Raw genomic sequence first — 25,719 nt, 5'->3', positions numbered from 1 at the left:
CGTATAAGAGGGGTTGTCGGACACCTCCAGTTCAGACATCAGATTAATTGTGGAGTCTCCATCTAGGTCGGCCCGAATCCGAGAGATTTTGTCTGCGAAAAATTCATTAAACACACCACAGCGGGTAACTGATGCTTCCAAATTCTGGTTCAAGGGAGAGGGAGCAGATACTAGTCCCCTGACAACCCTGAACAACTCCGCTGGACGTGAACTCGCAGAGGCAATACGGGCAGAAAAGAACCACTTCTTTGCCGCACGTATCGCCTGAGCATAGATCTTTAAATGTGCTCTATGTCGTAATCTGTCGGATTCGAGTCGAGTTTTTCTCCACTTGCGCTCTAGTCGCCTACCTTGCCGCTTCAGCCCCCGTAGATCTTCCGTATACCAAGGGGCCAATTTTGAAGCAGGTCGGAGGGGACGCTTAGGAGCAATCGTGTCTACTGCCCTGGTAAGCAAGTTGTTCCAGTTTTCAACCAGGGCATCAACAGGATCACCTGCAGAGCCAACATTAAATCCCTCCAAGGATCCTTGGAATCCTACCGGATCCAGTAACCTCTTCGGGCGGACCATTCTAATAGGCCCCTCGCCCCTGCGGAGGTGGGAAGTGGTTGTAAGTCCAACCTTAACCAGATGGTGGTCCGTCCATGACAACGGTGAGATCGAAGGAGTCCCCACCCACGGAGCACCACCCTGATCAGAATAAAAGACCAAATCAAGCGTGTGACCTGCAATATGCGTCGATCCAGAGACCGCTTGGGATAGGCCCATAGTCGTCATGGCCGCTATGAACTCCTGAGCTGCCCCAGACAAATTGGTCCCAAAATGAACATTGAAGTCCCCCAGCACCAAAAGTCTGGGAGACTCCAACGCAAGTTCCGCGACCAAGTCCGTGAGCTCAGTAAGGGATTCCATTGGGCAGCGGGGCGATCGGTACACCAACAGAAGTCCCAATCTATCCCTGGTCCCCAAACTCAAGTACACACATTCGATATGGTCCGATACCCTAACAGGGACCCTGGTAAGGGAGATGTTATCCTTATAGACCACAGCCACTCCACCTCCCCGCCCACGTCCCCTCACCTGCTCCTCTACAGAATATCCTGGCGGGAGAAGCTGGGACCAAACTGGACCACTAGCCTCCCCCAACCAAGTCTCAGTAATACACATCAGGTCGGCCCTTTCATCCATGATCAAATCATGGATGAGTTCTGATTTATTTTGGACCGACCTGGCATTGCAGAGAAGCAAGGTAAGGTTATGTGGGATGTTGGCAGTGCTCCCCGAGGTCAAAGAGCTGGCAGGACAGCCGGAAAAGGGGACAGCTATTAGATTTCTGACCACCCTTCCCCCGGAACAGCCTGCAGACCTGCCAGCGTTACTTCTTCTATTCCCCACCACCACAGGAATAGCAGCCCCACCTTCAACGAAGGCATTCCCTGGCTCCCCATCTCCAGACAAACCCACACACATTACAACTTCAGCCCAACCTCAGCACAACCTAAAACTGATTGAACAGAAGCCTCCCTCTATACAAATGGTTGGACAAAGTGTCCAGCCCTCGCCCTCGTTTCTCACCCGAAGTGGCTCCCCCAAAGGGGCAACCCCCTTTGGTGTCGCCCCTTCGGTGGCGACCCCGCCGGTGGCGGGCCCGCCGCCACTGGCAGTCTTCCTATATAGGCTGAGCAGTAAGCTCAGCAGGTGGAACCAGGGAAAAAAACTGCCCACTCACCCTTACAACCCCAGTCCTGCAAAGCCTCTCCACAAGCAGTCCTGGGAGAAGCAGATGGCAACCCAGGAGGGCAGAAGAGAAGAGGCAAACACCCCAGTCTCTCACCCTGGGGGAGATGGAATCCTCTTCTCTTCTTCTCCAGCAGGCTTCTGGGGGCTTTGGCTACTGGCAGTCTTCCTATATAGGCTGAGCAGTAAGCTCAGCAGGTGGAACCAGGAAAAAAAACTGCCCACTCACCCTTACAACCCCAGTCCTGCAAAGCCTCTCCACAAGCAGTCCTGGGAGAAGCAGATGGCAACCCAGGAGGGCAGAAGAGAAGAGGCAAACACCCCAGTCTCTCACCCTGGGGGAGATGGAATCCTCTTCTCCTCTTCTCCAGCAGGCTTCTGGGGGCTTTGGCTACTGGCAGTCTTCCTATATAGGCTGAGCAGTAAGCTCAGCAGGTGGAACCAGGAAAAAAAACTGCCCACTCACCCTTACAACCCCAGTCCTGCAAAGCCTCTCCACAAGCAGTCCTGGGAGAAGCAGATGGCAACCCAGGAGGGCAGAAGAGAAGAGGCAAACACCCCAGTCTCTCACCCTGGGGGAGATGGAATCCTCTTCTCCTCTTCTCCAGCAGGCTTCTGGGGGCTTTGGCTACTGGCAGTCTTCCTATATAGGCTGAGCAGTAAGCTCAGCAGGTGGAACCAGGAAAAAAAACTGCCCACTCACCCTTACAACCCCAGTCCTGCAAAGCCTCTCCACAAGCAGTCCTGGGAGAAGCAGATGGCAACCCAGGAGGGCAGAAGAGAAGAGGCAAACACCCCAGTCTCTCACCCTGGGGGAGATGGAATCCTCTTCTCCTCTTCTCCAGCAGGCTTCTGGGGGCTTTGGCTACTGGCAGTCTTCCTATATAGGCTGAGCAGTAAGCTCAGCAGGTGGAACCAGGAAAAAAAACTGCCCACTCACCCTTACAACCCCAGTCCTGCAAAGCCTCTCCACAAGCAGTCCTGGGAGAAGCAGATGGCAACCCAGGAGGGCAGAAGAGAAGAGGCAAACACCCCAGTCTCTCACCCTGGGGGAGATGGAATCCTCTTCTCCTCTTCTCCAGCAGGCTTCCTGGGAGAAGGAAGCCATTTACACCATTGTTGGACATTTACACCATTGTTGGACAAAAATGCATCATTAACGCATCCGCAAAACAAGTTGTTAAAAGCATCACAGCAGGATGATAAAGAATCCAAATCTAAGTTCAGAGAGGAGGGAACTTGAGTCAGTCCTCTCACAACTCTAAACAACTCTACTGGACATGAACATGCAGATGCAATACGTGCAGAATAGAATTCTGCCCACAGAATAAACCTGCAGATGGACTTTACGTGATGTCTTAGCGGATTCAAGCTGTGACTTCCTCCACTTTCTTCTCCCTTGCTGCTTCAGCTCCCATAGCTGTTCTGCATACCATGGGGCCAATTTTGAAGCAGAACAGAGAAGACGCTTAGGGGCAATAGTGTCTACTGCCCTGGCAAGCTCCCTGTTCCAGGTCTCCACCAGGGCATCAACAGCATCACCAGCAGAACCAACACTAAAACTCTCCAAGGCCTCTTGGAATCCCAATAGCCTTCTTGGGTGGAGCAGCCTAATAAGTCCTGCATCCTTGAAGGGGTGGATTGTGGCCAGGAGACCAACCGTAACCAGATGGTGGTCTGTCCATGACAATGGAGACACTCTAGGAGTCTCCACCCACAGAACACCACCCTGATCTGAGTAAATCAAGAGTGTTACCAAATCGAGAAAAGACCAAATCGAGAGTGTTACCAACAGTGTGTGTTGGCTCCGCAACCAATTGAGCAGGCCCATACTTGTCATGGTTGCTATGAACTCCTGAGCTACACCAGACAAGCCAGACCTGAAGTGAATATTGAAGTCACCCAACACCAAACGTCTGGGCGACTCCAACACCAACTCCATGACCAGCTCTGTCAGCTCAGTTAGGAACTCCATTGGGCAATGGGATGCTTAGTACACCAATAGAATCCCTAATTTATCCCTGGTCCCTCACTTGTGTGCATGTCGGGAGTAAGTGCAATGGCCATGTAGCTGGGAATGGTAGAAGTTGTAGTCCAAAAACATCTGGGGACTCTAATCTGAGAACCTTTGCATTGCACCCAACAAATGACAGCCTTCCAAGTATAATTTCATGTAAACTTACTTCTTCTTGTCCAGGCTTGACTACTTCAATGTGCTCTATGTTGGGCTGCCTTTGTATGTAGTCTGGAAACTGCAGTTGGTCCAGAATATGGCAGCCAGGTTGGTCTCTGGGTCATCTCGAAGAGACCGTATCACTCCTATCTTAAAGGTTCTACACTGGTTGCTGATACGTTTCCGGGCAAAATACAAGGTCTTGATTATAACCAATACAGACCTAAACAGCTTGGGCCCTGGGTATTTAAGAAAATGTCTTCTTCGCTATGAACCACACAGCCCATTGAGATGATCTGGAGAGGTTCATCTGCAGTTGCCACCAGCTTGTCTGGTGGCTACGCAGGGACGGGCCTTCTCCATTGCTGCCCCAAGGCTTTGGAACATGCTTACTGCTGAAATAAGAGACTCCCCATCTCTTACAACTTTTAGAAAGGCAGTCAAAACACATTTGTTCACCCAGGCTTTTAATTAGATACTGTTTTAACTGTTTGAATTTTTAAGAGTTTTAACCTTTTAAATTTTAAAATATTGCAATGTTTTAACTTTTTTATTTGTTGTGTTTATTGTTGTTTTTATTGCACAGAGACTTGCGTTTTGGGTGGTATACAAATATGTTAAATGAATCAATCAATTTGCATTATCCTAAGGACATTACAGTGGATGGTCATAACTTATTTCTTTCTGGCCTAATGGTAGTATTCTTCAGTGCCCATGCCCCCAACTTTAAAGTGAAAAACACAAACAAGCCTGGATGGGCCTACAACCAGACTAACATGGATGAAAACTCTCCAGCTTTCACTTCCATTGACAAAACATACAAGCTGTGCAGTGGCATAGCAAGCTTCCCGGCAGCCAAGAGACAAAATCCAGCCAGGGCCTCCATTTTTTCCATCAAGCATGCACACCCCAAACCATGCCCCCTGCGTCTGACATCAGATGGAAGGGGGAGGGGCAACTAGCAAAGTCCAGGGCTCCCTAGCTAGCCTGGAACACTCCTCCATCGATACGTTGAGACGTGCGTGCCCGACTCGCCAGCAGCAGCTACAGGTGGGACAGGCTTCCCTTGGTGGGCTGCTCCTCCACTTTTCTTGCCCTTGGGCCCAGCAAGTTCAGAAGCAGAGGAGGGGGGCAGAGGAGGAGGCAGAGCAAGGGTCCCACTCCTCCTGCGAGACTGCTGGGCAGGAGGGAAGGCAAGCGTGATGGCCCCCACTCAGTCAGCAGACGCCGAGCCTAGCAGGGCACGCCTCCCCCTCGACCTCTGCCTCTTGCAGCTCTCCAGGCAAGTGCAGGATATTTTTGATTCATAGTCCTATTATTGTTTTTATACCTGTGCTTAAGCAGAAAAGATCTTAATGTGATTTTTAATTTACTGATGACAGCTTTGTAAATGTAACCTCTCAATTTGATGTTATTTTGTTTTTATTGCACTTGTTTTACAAAAACTAAAGCAAAATCTAGCTTAAAATAATTAACATAAACAAGGTCAACATTCATAATTTTGATGTTCCTGAAAGTTGTTTAGGAGCAGGCAGATTTTTTTCCCCTGTTTAACAATAATTAAACCAGGAAATTTAATAATTAACCAGGAAAATATCTCTGCCTACTCCCAAGCAACTTTCAGCAGCTGAGTGGAAAACAGAAACACAAGTTTGAACAAAATAGAATGGAAGTCTGAAAGGTAAGCCTAAGGGAATTTATTGGTCTTTTAACCTTACCAGCCTAATACAGGTGGACCTCATCTGCAGTCCTCGCACCCGAAGTTTCACATATCTGTGGTTGGGCAATGGAGACCCAACCTAGTTATCTGCAGTTCAGAAAATAGGCAAAATTCACTTATCTGCAGTTCCTGGGTGGCTGGAAATGACTTCCGATATCATTTCCATCCACCATTTTGCAAGATGGAGCCATTTTGTGGCTCTTAAAAAACACACAACACCCTGTATTTTGTGTGTGGAAAATCAGAGGAATTGAGGGTGGGGTGGGACAGCTGGAGACTTGGGGACCAGGTACAGTACTTTATTTCACTTATTTCTGCCTCTTCCTTGCTTTTTTAACACTTTTTGACCTCAAGGAAACTAACCCCCCAATTCCCATTGACTCAAGGTTTCGTTATCTGTGGTTGTAGGCCAGAATGGAACCCACGTTGATAATGAGGGCCACCTGCATATAGCAAACAAACAAAAAACAAAAACCCTACTTTGTACTAAGTTAGTCCATTGGTCCATCTAATTCAGGATTGTTTATAGCGACTAGCAGAAGCTGTCTAGCATGTCAGATGGGTCTTTCCTCTCCCTATCTGGAGACACCAGGGATTGAATCGGTGGCCTTCTGCATGCAAAGTGTGCAATACCACTATGCTATAGCCCTTCCCGAGGTGAGTTTTGCCTTAATGTTGTAAGATTGAAAATGGTTCAGAAAAGGCCAACCAAAGCAATCTAGAAGTTGTAGTATCTTCCTTATCTGGGAAGGCTAAAGAAGTTGTGGCTTTTTAGTTTAGAATAAAAAATAGCTAATGCTGGTGAGGAACGTGATAGGGGCTTATACAATTTTGAATGGTGTGGAAAGAGGAAGCAGAGAACATATTTTTACTCCCTCACACCGGAGCTAGAGTGAGTGAGCAAAACTACCCAAACGCCAGTGGGGTTTGTTTACATACCTCTCCATACATAACAATAAGAAAACAAGGGAAATTAAAGGGGAATTGGAAGCATACATTACATTTGTGAGGAGAAAAAAGATAAGGGGAGGGGAAGCCCCAACATTTCCCCAATACAAATGGCTTCTTTCTCTTTTCAACAAACAGTCTCTGCAGTGCTCTGTGTAGTACAGTTGACCTTCTTAGGACTTCTCACACAAGCAGCCCTACCCAGGCCTTGGCAGCCCTATCAAGGTTGATCCTGGCATTGCCCTGCTGGGGAGCCCAGGAATTTGCACAAGCGTGTCCTTTTACCCAGGTCACTGGTCATGTGAACAAATCTGGGTGCTTAGAGTGCCTGATTCACAGAGGAATCCCCCAATGCACCACACTCATCATGGGGTGCATTGTGGGATATTTGGAGGTCATGCCACCTTTTCCCGGCCTCCAGAACACCGTGTGGCTCACAGCAGCACCAGTCATGTGGCCATGTGAGCCACGCAGCTATGAGCGCCTCTGGATCATCTGTGGGGGAAGGTAAGTGCTCTCCTGACTCCTCCTCCCCTGCCCTCGTCAGCCCAGCAGACAGTCATATGAACGACCTCCTTGTATAGAATTTATGTAGAATAACTGCAGGCCGACATAGAACTCTTAGCAAAGCATTTTCATTGAGCAACAAGCACATTTCCGGTTTGGCACGCTGAGCAGAAGATGCTGTGTGGGTTGCTCCTTGCCTTTTTAATTTGTATTTAGTCTATTTTTAACTACCAATGCTGAATGGAGCGATTTTTTACAACGTTTATAACAACTTCTTTCCCGTCTCTGCTGCCTCTGTTCTTTTCAACTTGTTGCTGAAACCTGAGGCGTTTACAACTATTTCCCTCAATGAGAGAGCACTCAAGAGGCGGTGTGGAAGACCAGAGTTAGTGGGTTTAAAAAAAATTGTTTTATTGTTTTATTGTTTGCTGGTTTATTTGTTCTGTTGTGTGGAGTGATAGGAGTTTATTTTGTTGTTTTGTTTTTGTTTTGTTTTTATTGCTTAGTTTTGTTATTTTAGTTAAGTACTGTAAATGAGATTGTAACTGTGGATGAGCTCTATGGGCAATGAGCCAACTCAAAGATAGGATAAGACCAGCTTTTTTGGCATAACAAAGGAGACTCGGCAGCTGTTGTACATGTTGCATAGCCGCTGAATATGAGGAGACCATGACTTCGAGACTTCAATAAGTTTTGTTTATATCTCACTTTTACCACTAATTGCCACGCAAGCAAGTGCTAACTATGGACTGGCTGCCGTTCTGCGGTGATTACCAAGAGTGTTGGCAGAATTAGACTCAGAGGATATGAACGAGCAGTTTCCTGGCTATTGTTTCTCCTGGGCTGTAAGAGACGACTAATGGCTGGGCTGTGACTATCTCTTGGCAGAGCATGGGGATATTTAGCCAGCAGTCTAGCATCAAGGTGAGAGCTGACGTTTTTGACTGCTGGCGTTTTGTCCTCCCTGCTGCTGCTGCGATTGCCCGCCATTCTAGTATCACCTGCTACCTAGAGGATTATCGTTCTCAACACCACCTGCTACCTATAAGATTACCATCGTGGTTTGGTGGCAGCTGTTGATCGCCGTCCGGGAACATCGGACAGAATTGGGGCCTTTGTCGAAGTGATTGGATAGCTCCTTTCTGGTCATCTCCCCATTTCTTTTGAGTTATATTGGAGATCATTGCTGCTTGGACCGTGACTGTGACTTCTACTAGAGGAGAAGATCGTTATCAGCAGTGTGGCACATGGTGGAGCAGTGCCTGCCTGCTGTGTTCTTCTGTTGCTATTGCCATTTGTTGCTGCCTGTTACTTACTTATTAGCTCTTCTTGTGTATTACCTAGAGGTTGCTGCCTGTTGCCTAGTTGTGGTTGTTGTACTGTTGGGGAGTGTTGGTGGTGCTGGGTCCCGGGAGGGGATTAGGCTTTTATATTGGTGAATAGGAAGGGGGCAAGAGATGGAGAGAAGAGGATTAGAGGTTAATGAAGGGAGGTGGAGGATTTGGACAATGGTAGGGAAAGGAAGATATGGCAATAGGCGGAGGATATCAGGGAGTAGGGCCCTTAGATATTCACAGGCTTGGAACTTCTCTAACCTTCGCTCTGTTTTGAGGGAGAATGGGAGAACGGAGTGGATACACCTGACACTGATGTCATGTAATGCCAGATCCATTATTAATAAGATCAACACCTTGCAAACATACTATGTGGAGGCAGATCTGGCATTTGTAACTGACCTGGGTGAGAGAAGGTGAAACAGTTGCCTTTATTGAATTAACCCCACCTGGGTTTAAGTTCTTCATCAGTCATGGTCAGGGGTTGGGGGGGTGGGGTTGCTGCCCTTATCCGAGAAGATTATTCTTATAGTGAATTCCCCGCCCCCGAGATCCCAGGAGTTGACTGTGTGGGTTTAAAGTGGGACGTTGCTGAGAGTCTAGCTGTCTGATTGGTGTATCGACCACCTAATGCACCGCCAGAGGCTTTGCACGGTCTGATGGAGGTGGTAGCGGGATGGGCTCTGAAGTACCTGAGGCTTTTAGTTCTTGGTGATTTCAATGTTCACGTCGATGATGACCCGGTCTCTACTCAGGCACAGGAGTTAGTGTCAGCTATGATGTCCTTGGGACTTTCACAATTTGTTACAGGTCCTACCCATCAATTGGGTCACAACTTGGAACTGGTTTTTGGAATGGGGTTAGAGGTGTGTCCATTTTCAACTCAGAGGGTGCCATGGTCAGACCATTACACCTTGCAGGCATGGTTGAGGGTCACACCGCTGCCCCATTCAGAGGGAAGGCAGGTCTATGTTCACCTGAGGAGATTAATGGACCCGTTGAAATTGCAGCATGCTTTACGGGATCTGATGCCCCTTGATGATTTGTTGGATGCCCTAGTCGCCGACTGGAATAGCCGGCTTTCTATTGATACGATCACACCATGGCATCTTCTGAGATGTCCCTGGAACCCAGCTCTGTGGTATATCCCGGAGTTGAAGGAGATGAAATGGCGTCTCAGACAATTAGAGGGGGCTGGAAGAGAACCCAGGATGAAGCGATGAGACCATCTTATAGATAATTTATGAGGTCCTATGAGATAGCAGTGAGGGACGTGAAAAAAGAGTTTGGGGGGGCTGCCATCGCATCCGCAAGCTCACAGCCGGCTAAAGTATTTGAAATAGTTTGATCTCTGACAAATTTTTCTGGTACAGATCATGATGTTAGAGAATTGGTATTGGCTGTGAGGTTTTTAAGGGCTTTTTTGCAGATAAAATCTTGTTGCTCCACCAAGACCTCCCCCTTACTTCTGATGCAATTGAGGAATTGGAGGTTCCATGGTCATCTACCAGGCCAATTTTGGAGAATTTTAACCAACTTTCTGAGGCCGATGTTGGGAAAAAATTGATAGCTATGAGGCCTACTATACGTCCCCTAGATCCTTGCCCCTCCTGGCTGGTGAAGGCCGCCCTGGAGGGGTTGCAGACCTCGCTTGGGAATATTTTCAATCTTTCCCTGGAGATGAGGATTTTCCCAGGAGAGCTGAAGGAGGCATTGGTTAAGCCACTTTTGAAGAAGCCATTGTTGGATGTCTCAGAGCCAGCTAACTACCGCTCAGTATCAAATTTGCCTTTTTAAGGTAAGGTGATAGAGTGAGCAGTAGCAGTATAACTTCAGATATTTTTGGAGGATGCAGTGATTCTCGATCCCTTTCAATCTGGGTTTTGGCCTGGGTGTGGGTTTGAAACAGTCCTTGTCGCCCTGGCTGATGATCTCTGTCGCCAGCTTGATAGGGGAGGGTCGGTGCTGTGGTTGCTGTTAGATCTCACAGCAGTGTTCAACACTGTGGACCATGATATTCTGATCCACCGCATAGCTGATGCTGGGATTCAAGGCGTGGCCTTGTTGTGGCTGCGTTCTTTCCTACAAGACTGGGGATATAGAGTAGCAATGGGCGATGAGAGGTCTTCACATCATGTATTAACATGTGGCATCCCCCAGGGGCCTATTCTCTCGCCCTTGCTGTTTAATATTTATATGCGGCCTTTAGCAAAGCTGGTGAGGAGTTTTGGGCTAGGGTGCCATCAATATGCGGATGACACCCAGCTTTTTCTGCTGATGGACAGCAGGGCTGAGGACACCATAGCCCAGCTGACCAGGTGCTTGGAGGTGGCCGTAGACTGTCTGAAGCAAAGTCTTCTATGGTTTAATCCGGATAAGACTTGAGTTCTGTGGCTGGGCCCAAAAGGTCAGGGGGGAGTTTCCAATTACCGACCCTTGATAGTGCTTGTTTGATACCTCAGCCTACAGTGAAGAGTCTGGGTGTGATTCTTGATGCCTCTTTGAATACAGAGGCTCAGATCATGGAGGTTGCTCGAAAGGCCTTTTTTCAGTTACACCAAATATGGCGGCTAGCCCCTTATCTGTCCCCTCTGGATTTGGCCACTGTGCTCCATGAGACGGTCACTTCTAGGTTAGGTTATTGCAACTCACTTTATGTGGGGTTGCGATTGTGCCTAACTCGGAGATTGCAACAGGTGCAGAATGTAGCGGCCAAGGTCCTTACTAAGGCACCTTGGCGAGCACATGTGACACCTTTGCTCTTTCAGCTGCACTTGTTGCTGGTTGAGTCCCGGGTTAGGTTTAAGGTATTAACTTTAACATTTAAAGCCCTACACGGTATGGGACCTCCATACCTCCAGGACTGCCTTGTTCAATATGTCCCTCGCCGGGTCCTGAGATCGGCCACAAGTAATACCTTGGTGATCCCGGGCCCGAGGGATATTAAACTGCAATCAGTGAGAGCCAGGGCCTTCTCAGTGGTGGCCCCGGCTCTATGGAACAATCTCCTGGATAATATCAGAGCTCTCCATGATCTGTTGGCTTTCCTTAAGGCATGTAAGACTGAAATGTTCTGTTGGGTGTTTGGTCGCTGAGATAGCTGGTCACAGAGTGATCTTGTAATCCATGGTTACTATGTCATGTGGAATGAGTACTGTATGGGGTTGGGGTTATGACGTTATGTAAGATGTATTTTATAGAATTGTGTTGCTGTGTATGTTATTGCTTGTAAGCTGCCCTGAGACCTATGGGAGTAGGGCGACATATAAATCTAACTAACTAACTAAACACTAAGTTAAGATAGCAGATATAACAGCTTGGCAGATTCAACGTATTCCTGTGGAGTGAATCCTAACTGCAGATTCACTAAATAATTCAAACATATCTAACACTCAGTACTCCTTGTGATGAGCTGAAGATGTCTTCTGTTCCTTTTGTATAATTGACCATCCAATGCTGGCACAAGAGCATTCCTCAAGAAGTGTTGCCTACTATGTTCATGCTGTACCATCACAAATGGGTACCAGGTCATATGGATATAATGGTTTCAAGTCCTTTGAATGCATATCTGCTTGTTCCTTCCAGTCTTCTCCTATGGGTTCCCAACCTTTGTTAACAAGTACACCCTTCTGTTGCAAAATGTCCACTCAGGTTCCCCAAAAAGAGAGAGAGAGAGATGTACAGATTTAAATGTATGACAGTTATGAGACAGGCTACTCGAGTTACTGGTTTACATCCAGACTGTTACTCATGAGTACTCCCATTGAAATTAATTAGTTCAATGGGATGAATGCTCCAATTAAATTAATTAATTTCAATGGGAGTACTAATTTTCTGAAGCCTGTCAGTCAGACTAAGGGGAGGGGTACGCTGAGCTTCCGCAATGTAGTCAGCCAATCAGGAGCAGAGGTCTTCACCCTCCTCTTCCCTTTCTGCAGTGAGCACATTGCTGAGGACATGTCAGCTTCAAGCCAGCAATCCTCAGAAGGGGAATAATTAGCATGGCTGCAGTGTGGAGAGGTAGGTGGGGGTACTAGTAGTATCCCCTGTTGGGAATGCCTGTCTTAAAGTAACTCCATCCTCACACAGTCTCAGGGGTGTTGTCATCATTTAGGCAGTTCTAACTATGTCCCCTGTCCCCGTTTAATAATATATTTCCCTAATTCTACTCTCTTAAACATGCTCCTGCAGAGGCTGAAAGCACATGGACTTGCTGGAGTCATGTTTCCACCATGGACTCATTTGGTCACATTAAACCCTATTTAAACATTATATTGTACCTGCCTTCAGATGTCAGTACACACAGGGACATGTTTTTATGGAATGACTGTACCTGTGTTCATTTAGAAGGGAACATGGACACAGGCCCCTTGAAATGCAGGATAAGAAACAGGAAGTGTATTGCTATGTATTGCAGTCAAGATAACCTGTGAATAATTGTGCCTACATATAGATCTGTACCTGTGTAAACTGTATGCAAATTGTATGTGAACAGGGCTAAAGTGACCCTATTTTGACCTGGATGTCTTTGGTCTTGCCAGTGCTCATCTTTGTCTAGAGCTGTCCCCTGGATGACTTCTAACCCTTGAGCCTTCTTCTCCGAGGATGTTTCATATGCTGGCAATTGCTATAACATACCATGCAGAGTGCTGCATCTAGTTCTATCCATAATAGCTTTCAGCTTACCTATTCTGAGCCGCTTTATGAGCAAGTGTCTCTAGAAACAGCCATGAAAGGGCAGCAAAGGTTGTTCTTTGGGAACTAAAGAGCAGTGTATTGATTATTTTTGTTTATATGTTGGAAGTGAAGGATCCACACAAGATCGCACAGACTGACTACAAACAAAGGCATGACAAGGTAGCAAGGATGATACACTGGAACATCTGCAAAAAATGCAAGCTACCTGTAGCCAATAATAATAATAATAATAATTATTATTATTATTATTATTATTATTATTATTATATTTATTTATTTATTTATTTACACAGTCAGACAGGTGTTATTGACTGGTTTGTATTGACTGGTTTGACTGCTCAGGCGCAGGTGGAGGAGGTGTTGGAAATAGAGGATGCCACTGTTGTTGAACTGTTTCAAAATCAAAACCAGGCAACCTCCCCTTTGCCTTCACCTCAAAAACCCGAATGCTGTTTAACAGAAAAGCAACAAGAACTAAAGCAAAAAATAACTGAGCACATGAACCAAACAACCACCAGGGTTCGATTAAGTTCAATGACCGTGTTGGCGAAGGCAGCCCCCCACTGCAGAATCTCAGACAACCCCTTTGTGATGAAGGACTTGGGGAGCATCTCCTCCTCTTTCTCCTCTTACTCCTCACTGTTAGGAGCTGCCTGGATGATGTCCTGCAATTCCTCCTCTGACAACTCCCCCGATGGTTCCTCTACCTCTAAGTAGCTCCACAGGAATTGCTCAAAAATGCTCCCAAGGGCTTCCAAAGGCTCCACAGAAATGGTTCCAAAAAGCCTTCAAAGGCTCTCCAAGGATACCAAAGGCTACCCAAGGCTGCCAAATGCTACCCAAAATGGCTTTTAGAAGCTCAAAAAATGCTGACTAAAGCACTCCACCATCCTCCAAACTCCTTTGTTTGGAGCCATGAGCATGTGCATACCCATGAGCATGTGCAGGAAAAGCACACCTATTTAATGGCAGTACTACATGCACTGAAAACTGTGGAAATGTGGAAACATGTACCACAGATATCAAGGTTGGGTATATATCACCTGAACACAAATACACGAAACTACGAGGGCTGAAACCACAGACAATGAGGGCCACCTGAATTGGAGTTTTCCCTTTTTTATACATTATCATTAGTGTGGCTTTCACTACCAGAATGCCAGTATGTTTCAAAAGAGTGATTCAAAAGAAACTAAGCCCATTAGGACATTTTAAATGCTTTTATTATTTTCAAAGGGGAGAAAAATACATTGGACTGAAAGCCTGAGGTGTTTGATTAACAATGAAATAAGTAGACACATGATCAAAGCAAATACATCCTATGTATTAATCTTTAATATAAGAGTAGAAAAAGAGATGTGGTGAAATGACATGTCAGGTTAACCCAGAGACCTGACAGGTTCAACCTTGAAGAGACAATGTTCCTAGATAAAGGTGAATTATATTATGTTAAGGCAAGTAGCAAGGAGGAGGAGGAGGAGGAGGAGGAGGGAGTGAGGAAGACAAAATCCCTAGATAAAGATTAATTATATTATGTTAAGGCAAGTAGCAAAGCAAGCAAGCAAACAAAACAGGAGGGGGAAGGCTATTTTGAGACTATAATAAGTCTCAAAATCCTATTGCTTGTAAATATGACAACTGTTGAGCTAATAATGTGAAACTTAATGTGCATGATCTACTTGATGAAGTCTACAAATGTGCCTAATTTCAAGAAGTTCTGATAAATATTGCCACAGCTACAGCAAGTTAAATAGTGCAGAAAATTGACAAATTGACCTTTTGTCCCAATTCTATCCAGGTGTATCGTCTATTTCGTTCACATTTTGGTGAAAATGACTGGTGTACTCTGTCAGGCTTATCTAGGAAAAGTGCCTTTTGGTGGTTTGGTGAAGTTTCAAGCAGCAGTGGTTTAAAGGCTATTAGTTTTCCTGCCCCTTAAAGTCTATAGCAAGCAAGTACTGTCAAAGTTAGGCAGAGTGTGTCCAGTTTGACAATGGAATCAGTGTTCGCCAGCTCTCTGAGACTGGCAGGGGGAGACAGCTAGTGGATGCATTTGTTTGTTTGTTTGTTTGTTTAATTTCTATATCACTTCTCATTCTGCACCTGGATATTAAAAAAATAGATTCTCATTCTGCACCTGGATACACACATCTGAGTAAAAGGTCCACAGGTGTTTTGTCAAGTGGTGGTACCCACGTATGGAACTGAGCATCTAATAACAGACCGTGGTCTAATTGGAGCAGGGGCATTTTAAAATGACAGGCATGCAGAGCTCAGTCTGGGTCAGGACTGCAGCAGAGAATTAAGAAGTGCTAACCCTTCTCCTCCATGCCATTCCCCCCCACCCAAACCAACACACATATACCCCTGCATGCTCAGTGCTCCAAATCCTGAATTGCAGCAAATGACATCTTGGTGGGGGGTGGGGGGTGGTATCACAGCTTGAGCAAATAATTCTTGATGGGAAAATAGCACAAGGAAAAGAAAATGTTACCTTTAGACTGGAGCCCTGTGCTTATTTTAAAGTAAAAACACCCAACAAACTAAACAATTATGTGTTTAACATCACATCTAGTTTAGTCTTCAGGTCCTTTAGCTCAACTGTTGTTGCAGACTTTTCTTTTAAAGGAATATATCACCAACCTTCCCTAGAAGAATGAATGGATTCTCATTACTACCCTCGGGTACCTAACTCTCTTTGACAGATTCTACATCAAACTACAAGGTTCCAGATAGGAAAGACCCTCCTCACCTTGATACACCTAGAGGTGTGCAGATGAAAAGGGACTCTGTGATCTTGCCTGGATGTTCTGAATGGGTGCAGTTACGATGTGTCCCCACTCGTCAAGGAATCACAGGCTTCTTCATCCTTGAGTGAATGCAGGCTTGTTGACTAAGTGCTTCACATACTTAATTTCATTTTTTTAAAAAATCTACTTATTAACCAGGAATCAGGGGCGTAACTACTATTAGGCAGGGGGAGGCGGCTGCCTGGGGGCCCCGACGCCTCGAGGGGCCCCCCAGAGGCAATTCACATGACTATATATTGTGAAGTGTGTGTGTGTGTGTATCAGCGAGGGGCCCATTTTAAAATTTTGTCTCTGGGCCCACTCCAGCCTTGTTATGCCCCTGGCAGGAATTCACCTCTACCAACTCCCAGGCAACTTTGCACTTCTCGAAGACATGCAGGCAAGTGAGTGGAATAAAATAGGAGTCCGAAAGGTGAGCTTATGAGGATTTTATTGGATCTTTTAATCTTGGCAACTTATGTTCAACTAACATTTAAGGCTTTTGCCCTCATGTTGCAAAACTGAAATTGGTACAGAAGATCACAATTAAAATGTTCAGTGCATTGTATAAGATTTTGAATGGCATAGAAGGAGTAAGTAGAAAACATATTTTTGCTCACATAATTCTAGAACTAGTGGTTACCCAACAGAGTTGCTTTGGGCAGGGGTGGATCTGCCACTGAGTGGCCTTGTGCTCTGTTATCCCAGGGATAACAGACGCCAGGCCGTGATACTATTATCCTCCACCACGGCTACTACCCCTACAAATATTTGTATTCTGCTTTACAACAAAAGTTCCCCAAGTAGTTTACAGAGAGAAATAAAAATAAATAAATAAAATGGCTTCCTGTCCCCAAAGGGCTTGCAATCTTAAAAAAAAAACACCTATGATAAACACTAGCAACAACCACTGTAGGGATGTTGTGCTGTGGGGATGGATAGGGCCAGTTGCTCTCCCCCGCTAAAGAGAATCACCACTTTTAAAAGGTGCCTCTTTGTCCAGTTAGCACGGCTGGCGATGGGAAGCAAACCGGCCATGGCAGTGAGCAGAGGCCAGTGGCACCAACAACTGGTGGCAATGGCAGCAACAGCAGGTGGACAGAGGGGGCTGTGGCAGTGGATCACCGCCAACAGCACAACGCCATTGGTTTTGAGATAGACTAAGAACAAGCAAAAGGAACTGCTCTTTAATACAACACACAATTATACAGAATTACTCACAACATGTAATTAGCTAGGTTTGCCAAGTCTGGTGCAATGAAAAACTGGAACTTCTAAATTTGTCCCGAAGTAATGTTATAGGACTGCCCACCCTTGAAAAATAGGGTTCAGTTCAATGGAGCTCAGCAGCATCCTCCAAGTAGCAGGCGGTTACTAGGGAGAGGGCCTTTTTTGTGGTGGTACCCTGTCTATGGAATAGCCTTCCGGGTGAGGCTCGCCTGGTATCATCACTTTGTGCTTTTAGATGCCAGGTGAAGACTTTTCTGTTCACTCAGATTTTTAAAAATTGATTTGTTATATATATTTAAAAAGCTTTTAAAAACGTTTTGTACTGTGTTTTCTATTATTTGTCTTCTTTTATGGGTGTTGAAGAACACAAGAACATAAGCTCTGCTGGATCAGGCCCAAGGCCTATCTAGTCCAGCATTGTTTCACACAGTGGCCCACCATTACTGGCAGGCCACATTGGTGGGATATTATTGCAGAATGGTTTTCATTTAACTATTTTTTAAAGGTAACGACAGGATAATTCCACTGATATTTACTTTTTTTTTGGTCTTGATTCATCTTCATTCTCTTCATTTCTGTTCTGTTTTTCCTTCCCAGGCTTGAAATACGTTCAAGTTGAGGCAAGAGCTCTTAATACTTAGTAGCCACAAGACCCCTGTCAGAATGGCCACCAAAGAATGGCCAGTTTATGAAGGTAGGCCTCTTTCTGCTGGTGTTCTGATCTTCTTTTATCTGCCTTTTTGTTATAAGAGAGGGGGAAAGATCCTTTAAAAATATATATCTCCCCAGATTTTGTGTGTATGTATTCATTCAACTTCCAAACTAAGCAGAGGGGTTGAGTGTCCCCAGTGATCCTGTTTGACTTCTGTCAAAAGCAAAAGTCTCTTGCATACTTCTCTCTGCTGCAGAGATCAGAGGAGACATTGGTTGACGTGATGTGCAGGCTAATGGAACTGGAACATTAATGTTGTGAGCTGGCCTGAGCAGTAGTGTACTGGAGGGACGGGGTATATATTTTAAACAAACACTCCATGTCAGGGCTGCAGCAGAGCTGGAACATAGGAAGCTGCTTCGTACTGAGTCAAACCATTGGTCCATCTAGCTCAGTATTGTCTACAGAGACTGGCAGCGACTTCTCTAAGGAAGAAGGAATCCCTCTCAGCCCTATCTTGGAGATGCCAGGGAGGGAACTTGGAGCCTTCTTCATGCAAGCATGCTCTTCCGGAGTGGCCCCACCCCCTGAGAGGAATATCTTACAGTGCTCCGATGTGTCTCCCATGCAAACCAGAGTGGATCCTGCTTAGCAAAGGGGACAATTCATGCTTGCTACCAGCTCTCCTCAGGTAGTCCAGATGCTTTAAAAAACCAGCAGCTGCACAGGAAGCATTATTGGGTTTATCTCATTGTCACAGGGCCCCTGAAATGCAGGCTACAGATAGGAAGTACACCTATCTCTACCTGCCTTCAACGTAAGATGCAAATAACTGTGCCTGCATTAGAGATCTGTATGTATTTACACTGCATACAAAAGCCCCATTCTCTTGCATAAAAACCACTATACACAAAGGCCTTATTGACATGTGAGAACTGGACTTCCGACCCCCTTTAGGCAGCTGTAAGCATGTTCAGTGGCATTCTCTTGAACACCTGAAGAGCTGTTCAGAATCAGGGCTGCACAACTCAGCCCTTGAGCTGTTGTTGGACTACAACTCCCATCATCCCTTACTACTTGCCATGGTGGCTGAGGATGATGGGAGTTATAGTCCAACAACAGCTGCCAGCTGAAGGGCCAAACTTGCAGGCCTACGCTAGATTGTATAAGTGTTGGACACAATGTATGAATAGGGCTATTAAAGCAAGTGGACAGAGTGTAAATTCCCATCAACCATTAAATTATTATCCCCGCCATCAGCATTCATGGGTTCCCCATTTTACCAGTTGTGAGGTCCCTAAGAATACAAGCAGAACCCCGCTAGCCAGACCAAGGTTCATCTACTCCAGCATCCTCTTGTCCACAATGGCCAACCAAATGCTTCAGGGACTTGGTTAGCCCCAAAGCGGGTCATAAAGGCAAATGGCCTGCTCGTGCTGATTTTCCCAGCAACCAGGTATTCAGAAGCATACTGCCCATGAAAATGGAGGTTCAGTATAACCATGATGACTAGTGATAACTCAGGTAAGTTAAGTTGTCTAGGTTAAGTTGAGTGTGTGCGACTGGCTCAAGGAAACCCAGAGCACCTCATGACCAAGTGGAGATTTGAACACAGACCTCCCTTTTCTACATCACAGTGGCTCTTGTATTAGCATCAGTGATCCATTTCTTTTTTTAAAAGCGACTTTTTAAAAAATAGTCTGCCTGGAAGCAACAGTCTCTGATCTGGGAATCCCAGGTGTTTGGAGCAGATCATATAGTATTATAGTATGGGGTGAATAATAGAATTTTAGAGTTCAAAAAGACCTTGCAGATCTTCTAGTTCAGCCCCCTGCTCAAAAGGCTGCAGTAACCCTAACAGATGGCCATCAAGCCTCTGGATTACTCAGTAATGATGGAAATACCTCTGCACATGCTCAAAGGCACCTAGCATTGTCATTTCTTGTTCTAAGCACTGAAAATTAAAACCAGCTTTGTGGCTGACCAGTAATAAGAGATGTGAATAATGGTCCTTAGCCTTTATAACAGGGCTGCACAACTTCAGCCCTCTTGCATATGTCGGAATACAACTCCAATAGTCTCTGACTATTGGCCACTGTGGCTGAGGATGATGGGAGTTGTAATTGAACAACAGCTGGTGGGCCAAAGTTGTGCAGCCCTTCTTCAAATGTCGGTTCTAGTTTTGAGGACCCCAAACATAACAAGGGGTGTTGGCTTTCTCCCCCCACCCCCAATTTAGAAGATTTTGCGTATGACGCCGACATAGAAGATTTTGAGTATGATGACAACTTGTGGGTCTCAGAGCTTCTGCTGGATAATCTGGATCACAAACAACTGCTGAGTTTCCCTGATGAGGAAAGGAAATACATGGAGATGTTGGAGAATACAACTGAACTTGAGAGGTAAGCCAGATATATATTTGTTACGATTGAATTCTTGTTCTCATCACCATCATTCATTGTATTAATCATTGGCCTACTAGATTTGGTCTAGGGGCCTCTAGTTGCTGACCATTTAATTTACAAGGATCCATTAAAAAAAAGTATAAAGCTTTCCCCAGAAAATGTTGAACTATAACTCCCATAATCCCCAGCCATAATGGCCAAAGGAGTTGTAGTCTAATATCTGGGGGTTCCCCCTGCCCTAACCTACTGCCATCTAGATCTCTTGGCACACTCCAGTATTAAAGGTGTACTACTGTTATAGGGAGGAACATGCTAGAGAAGATATCATCAAGTTTCTGACAGAATTTCCTGCCCAGAGAGAAGAGATAGAAAGGTGCATCCAATGCCTTCACAAAATGGCAGACAGCATCGATGAGACCCATAAGAAGTGTACCATAGCCAGCATTGCTGCCAACTCTACAAGCGCCTCCTCTGGCATCTTGACCATTCTGGGGCTGACCTTGGCCCCTTTCACAGCAGGTGGGAGTCTGGTACTGACAGCCACTGGGATAGGCCTTGGGACAGTGGCAGGAGCTGCTGCCCTTTCTGCTACCATATATGAAAGTGTTAATAATTCAAAGGAACAGAAAAAAGCACAAGAGCTGACGAACAACTGCAGGAGAAGCCTAAGAATGGAGATGTCCCCTGACGAAACAGATTTCAGCTTTGAATCGCCCCCAAATGAGAATGATGTGGGAGAAGGCATAAAAAACCTTATTTCTACAGTTGCTATTCAAGCTCCAAGAGTGTACAAGAATGTGAAGGGAATCAAGACGAATGTGCAAGCACTGAAGTATGCTCGAGCTAATCCTGCCATGAAAGCTTTGGCAAAGCGAGCTGCTGCTGCAGGAAGCACATCCCAGGGGACAATCCGGGGCATCCAGAAAGTCAGAAAGGCCTTTGCAGGAACCACCCTTGCCATGTCCAAAGGAGCCAGGCTGCTGGGCGCTGCTTCAGCTGGGGTGTTTCTCCTCTTCGATGCCTATAGCATTGCTCAAGATGCTAAACATCTGACAGAGGGAGCTGAGGCAGAAACGGCCACTGAGATCAGAGCCAAAGCAAGCAAGCTGGAGGAGCAATTGTGGAACCTCAACAGGCTTTATGAGGAGCTGAAAGGCACCGTGTAAATGAAAGAGGCCAAAGAACCCCCCATATATGCAGCATCAGTCGTGCAATTTTCTATCATTTATTTTTGTCCACAGTCAATATGAAGAATATTTGTTTTTTATTTGAAATGATCTAAGGGCCACTTCACACGTTTTGTGCAAAAAACACAAGTTGATTTGATGATTCACCGCATATTCCCCTGTGCATACATGCTCTGGGGAAGATACCTTTGCCAGTGTCTTCTGAGCATGTATATATTCTGCATGCACATAATCTACATGAAGGTTGATGCCATTTTCTGCACGGAGATGCTTTGTGGGTAGGAAATGCATAATGTGAGAAATGGACCTGGGATTGCCAGTTACACCTACAGCTCTGGTCCTGCAAACTGAGAGACAACTCAGTAACAGCAATGTTGTTTCTGAAACTATGCAAAACCTAAAACAGCATTAGATGTTTTGTTAATAATTATATTTTATTTTATTTTACTGACCATATGCCATTTTGATTCTTATGAGAAATTTAAAAAGAGAGAGATTAATTTTGATAGGTCGCAGGCAAATCCTGTTCTATGCTAAATTGTGCCAGTTCAATTGACAAAGCTGTTAATCGATGATCGGTCTGTTCTTGGCTTACCACCAGCTGACTTGAGTTGGTCTCCCACTGAATTTCTGGAAGGCAGTTTATTCTAATATGTATACAAATGGCAATGAGATATTTTTTGGGCAATCCAGATGACATCAAAGGATATTGCAGTATTTCTTGGAGACATCTGCTGGCCATTTGCTGACAACTGGTGAAAAATCCATTGAAAACCCATCCCTTTTAAATATTACTTTAATTTAAAACAGGCAGGTTTTCAATGGCTTTTTCACAGATTGTCAACAAATAGCCAGCAGATAGCACAACATCCTTTGACATCATCTGGATCCAACAGAAAATTTCTCATATAATAATCTGTTTTCATATTAGAATAAATTGTTGTCTGAAATCCCTCCAGTTCTCAAGGAGAGAATCACCAAGGAGCATCTCAGTAACCCTGCTCTGGGGTTGCAGTGATCAAACAGTCCTTGGATTGGGGTGTGGGGAAGCAGCAGGTCTCCCCTGTTCTATGCCCTCTATCCTCTACACCACACATGGAGACTAAGAGTTCTGTGCATGCATTCAGGGGTCCTTGAATAAACAAATTCCCCAGTGACATGTATAGTTTGTATGCTCATGAGCTCTTTAATAGATCATGCCCTTAATTTAGGGGCCAAAGCTGCACGGATTGCTGTGACTGTTTAAGAGTTTTCTGTTAAGGGTCACTGAACTGGAACTATTGGATACATGTAGCCTTAGCATTAAAAACCTGATATTCTTCAAATAAAATGCAATCAAAGTCAGATGAACTGCTGAAATACTTACACTTGCACATAAAATTTCTAATGATGTTCAAAAGCAAGACATTTTTTTAAAAAAGCTTTTCATGTAATAAAGGTTTTAGAAACTGGCATTAAAAGGTTCAAACATTCTATGTCGCAAAGCAAATCTTTACACTTAAAGTTTCATTTTCCGCCCCCAAGAGGCTAAAACTGAGCAAAGAATGCTGAGATGTTAAGTTCAAGTTTTACAATCCCCTGTACAGCGACTGCTTTTCATCTTAGCAAATGTAGCAACATATCTAAGAAAGAATGTTTTGAGTTTTCTAAAATGGTGATGAGTTAGCTTCATGGTTGGATGTTTCTACAGAACATGCTCAAATGTGACAGTGCCAATTAGGCATAATGGGTGGAGACTGAGTCAACAGATGCAACCTCTCTCGTCCCACTACATATGTTCAGCATAGTGTGTAATTAGACCTGTACAGTCCCTTATCCGGTAATAACACAGAGCCTGTCCCTCTAAGTTAAGGTGTCCAAAACACTGCAGCACTGACGCAGGGGAAGCAGGCACTAGTGAGAGACAGGGGGGCAGGTGCTGGTTTCTCTTCCATGTTCCCACTAGTTGGAGGGTGTCACTTTCCTAAATTCTCATGAGTATTGACATCCTATTCAAGTTCACTCAGAGATAAGTCCCACTGTGTTCTCAGGAAAAGGAGCAGAAGTGCCTATGATTTATAGTATTTTCTGAGGAGGCGGCTATCGCTGCAGCCTTAGAAAAGACTACAAATCCCAGGAGCACTTGCGCCGCTTCCCAGGACTCCCTGGGGGAAAATATTGTTAAAAAATCCAAAAATAGTATTCTTTTAAAAGTCAAGCCGAACTATTTATACACAGAGCACTGGAGTGGGAAACGTGGGCGGGGGCGGTTAAGTGCACCCTCCCCTGTACTTAAAGCCACACTTGCCCTCACCGTCGAACCAGTTCAAAGATGCGGGTTCCAAACCTGTTTGGCGTTCTAAGAATAAAACGCTGAACAGGTTTGTGAACATCCCTATCAGCAAGGCAGTGGAAGTGGTTGTTTCCCCGCTTCTTCATCAGCTACATTTCTACCTTTCTCTCCCCTTCACTGGAGTTCTCCATATCTGGCAACTAGAGATACACCTAGGTAATTCTGGCGCCTGGACCTAAAGGCCTTTGAAGCCCATCCCCCACCCTCACTACAAGTTAAGCATCATCCCCCTACACACACACTGTGACACACGCAATATTTTTAACACGTGGGTTCTTGAGGGCACAAACAGCAATTGAACTCACCATAATGTAAGAATATAAAACAGGTACGTTTATGCCAATATGCATTAGCAGAAACATTTCAACATGCAACTTAACATATTCCCATCCTACACATTTCTTTCCCCACTCCTCCCCTCTGTCTCTAAGCCAGAGGTCACACCTGGCACAGGTAACAGTCATGCTCGGCCGCCCAGTGCAATGTAGTGGTGACCACACTACCCAGGGCAGACTAAAGAGGATTGGGGGGGGGGGCGTCTCAGGGTGTGCAGAGGCCCTGAACTTCGGCCCAGAAGTCCAGGAAGAGCACCTCTCCTAGTAAAGCCTGTTTTCCTCTGCATATGCCAAATGGCAAAAGCTGTTTTCATCAGCATCATTAGTTACATTTTTATCCCGTGTGCTTCACTCCCTTTTCCTCCTGCTTTAGCTTAAGCTGTTACATTTCCATCTCGCTCTTCCTACAAGGTAAAGGTAAAGTGTGCCATCAAGTTGATTTCAACTCCTGGAGCCAACAGAGCCCTGTGGTTTTCTTTGGCATAATGCAGGAGGGGTTTACCATTGCCTCCTCCCACGCAGTATGAGATGATGCCTTTCAGCATCTTCCTATATTGCTGCTGCCTGATATAGTACCAGTGGGGATACAAACTGGCAACCTTCTGCTTGTTAGTCAAGCATTTCCCCGCTGCCTCACTTAAAGAGATCTCCCTATATGTTATCTGACAATGCACACTTTCCTCCATATGTCAAAAATAAAAATAAACAAATTTAAGAAAAGACTGAGCCAATTCTCACTTTAAAGTCAGATCTAAGCACAAAAATATGGGGGGGGGGCGCGGCTCATCAAGTAGGGAGCACTGGCATGTGAAACTGAACTCAAGTCTTTCTTCTGGAGCAGCTGGCAATGATGGGTGCTTCCCTACCCATTGGTTGCTGTTGAATTTGGGTCGCTATTGGCCCATGGGTCACGTCGCCCCCTGGCAGAGTCCACCAAGACAAGCAACAATGAGGTACCTGTGTATCTTGCGCTCAGGGCTGCGTGGAGAATCAGCCATGATTTTTTCTGTCTTGGGTGGGGGAGGGAATAAAGTATTGCTCCCTCCTGTGGCAAGCAATTATGTTAGCAATAAAGGCAAGGACATGGAAACTGCTGCCCTCTAGGCCAGAGATTCCCAACGTTGGGCCCCTGGATGTTTTTGGCCAAAAGCCATTGTGGCTGGGGATGATGGAATTGTAGTCCATCAACATCTGGCAGTCCAAAGTTGCAAATTCCTGGCAAAGAGGGCAGCAATTTCCACATCCTCGCCTTGATTACAGACTTAATTGCTCATTGTAGGAGGAGGCAATACTTAAACATAAGAAACATAAGAACAACCCTGCTGGATCAGGCCCAAGGCCCATCTAGTCCAGCATCCTGTTTCGCACAGTGGCCCACCAGATGCCGCTGAAAGCCACAGACAGGAGTTGAGGGCATGCCCTCTCACCTGCCATTACTCCCCTGCAACTGGTACTCAGAGGCATCCTGCCTTTGAGGCTGGAGGTGGCCCAGAGCCCTCCAACTAGTAGCCATTGATAGACCTCTCCTCCATGAAGTCATCCAAACCCCTCTTAAAGCCATCCAGGTTGTTGGCTGTCACCACGTCCTGTGGCAGAGAGTTCCACAAGTGGATCACGCGTTGCGTGAAAAAGTACTTCCGTTTGTTGGTCCTAGACCTCCTGGCAATCAATT

At 45.6% G+C, this 25,719-nt stretch overlaps 1 protein-coding gene across 9 annotated transcripts in view; it reads left to right on the top strand.

Annotated features, from left to right (window-relative positions):
• LOC128327345 (apolipoprotein L2-like) overlaps window positions 1-22,852 on the top strand; it is a 55,099-nt gene extending 32,247 nt beyond the window's left edge. For 5 of the 9 annotated variants that reach the window (XM_053256104.1, XM_053256103.1, XM_053256095.1 and 2 more), the window contains 3 exons: window positions 17,734-17,830; window positions 20,028-20,190; window positions 20,495-22,852. In XM_053256104.1, coding sequence (XP_053112079.1) covers window positions 17,800-17,830; window positions 20,028-20,190; window positions 20,495-21,359 — 1,059 coding nt within the window. In that variant the 5' untranslated portion in view covers window positions 17,734-17,799 and the 3' untranslated portion in view covers window positions 21,360-22,852. Of the gene's footprint in view, window positions 1-5,519; window positions 5,592-7,008; window positions 7,086-7,447; window positions 7,471-7,979; window positions 8,010-17,733; window positions 17,831-20,027; window positions 20,191-20,494 lie in introns of those variants that run through there. The other 4 variants (XM_053256097.1, XM_053256100.1, XM_053256099.1 and 1 more) reach the window with 4 other exon arrangements.
• Window positions 22,853-25,719: the final 2,867 nt, after the last annotated feature.

The sequence above is a fragment of the Hemicordylus capensis genome, chromosome 5 (assembly GCF_027244095.1).
Source record: "Hemicordylus capensis ecotype Gifberg chromosome 5, rHemCap1.1.pri, whole genome shotgun sequence".
NCBI lineage: Eukaryota > Metazoa > Chordata > Lepidosauria > Squamata > Cordylidae > Hemicordylus > Hemicordylus capensis.
This window is presented reverse-complemented; position numbering and strand designations above follow the sequence as displayed.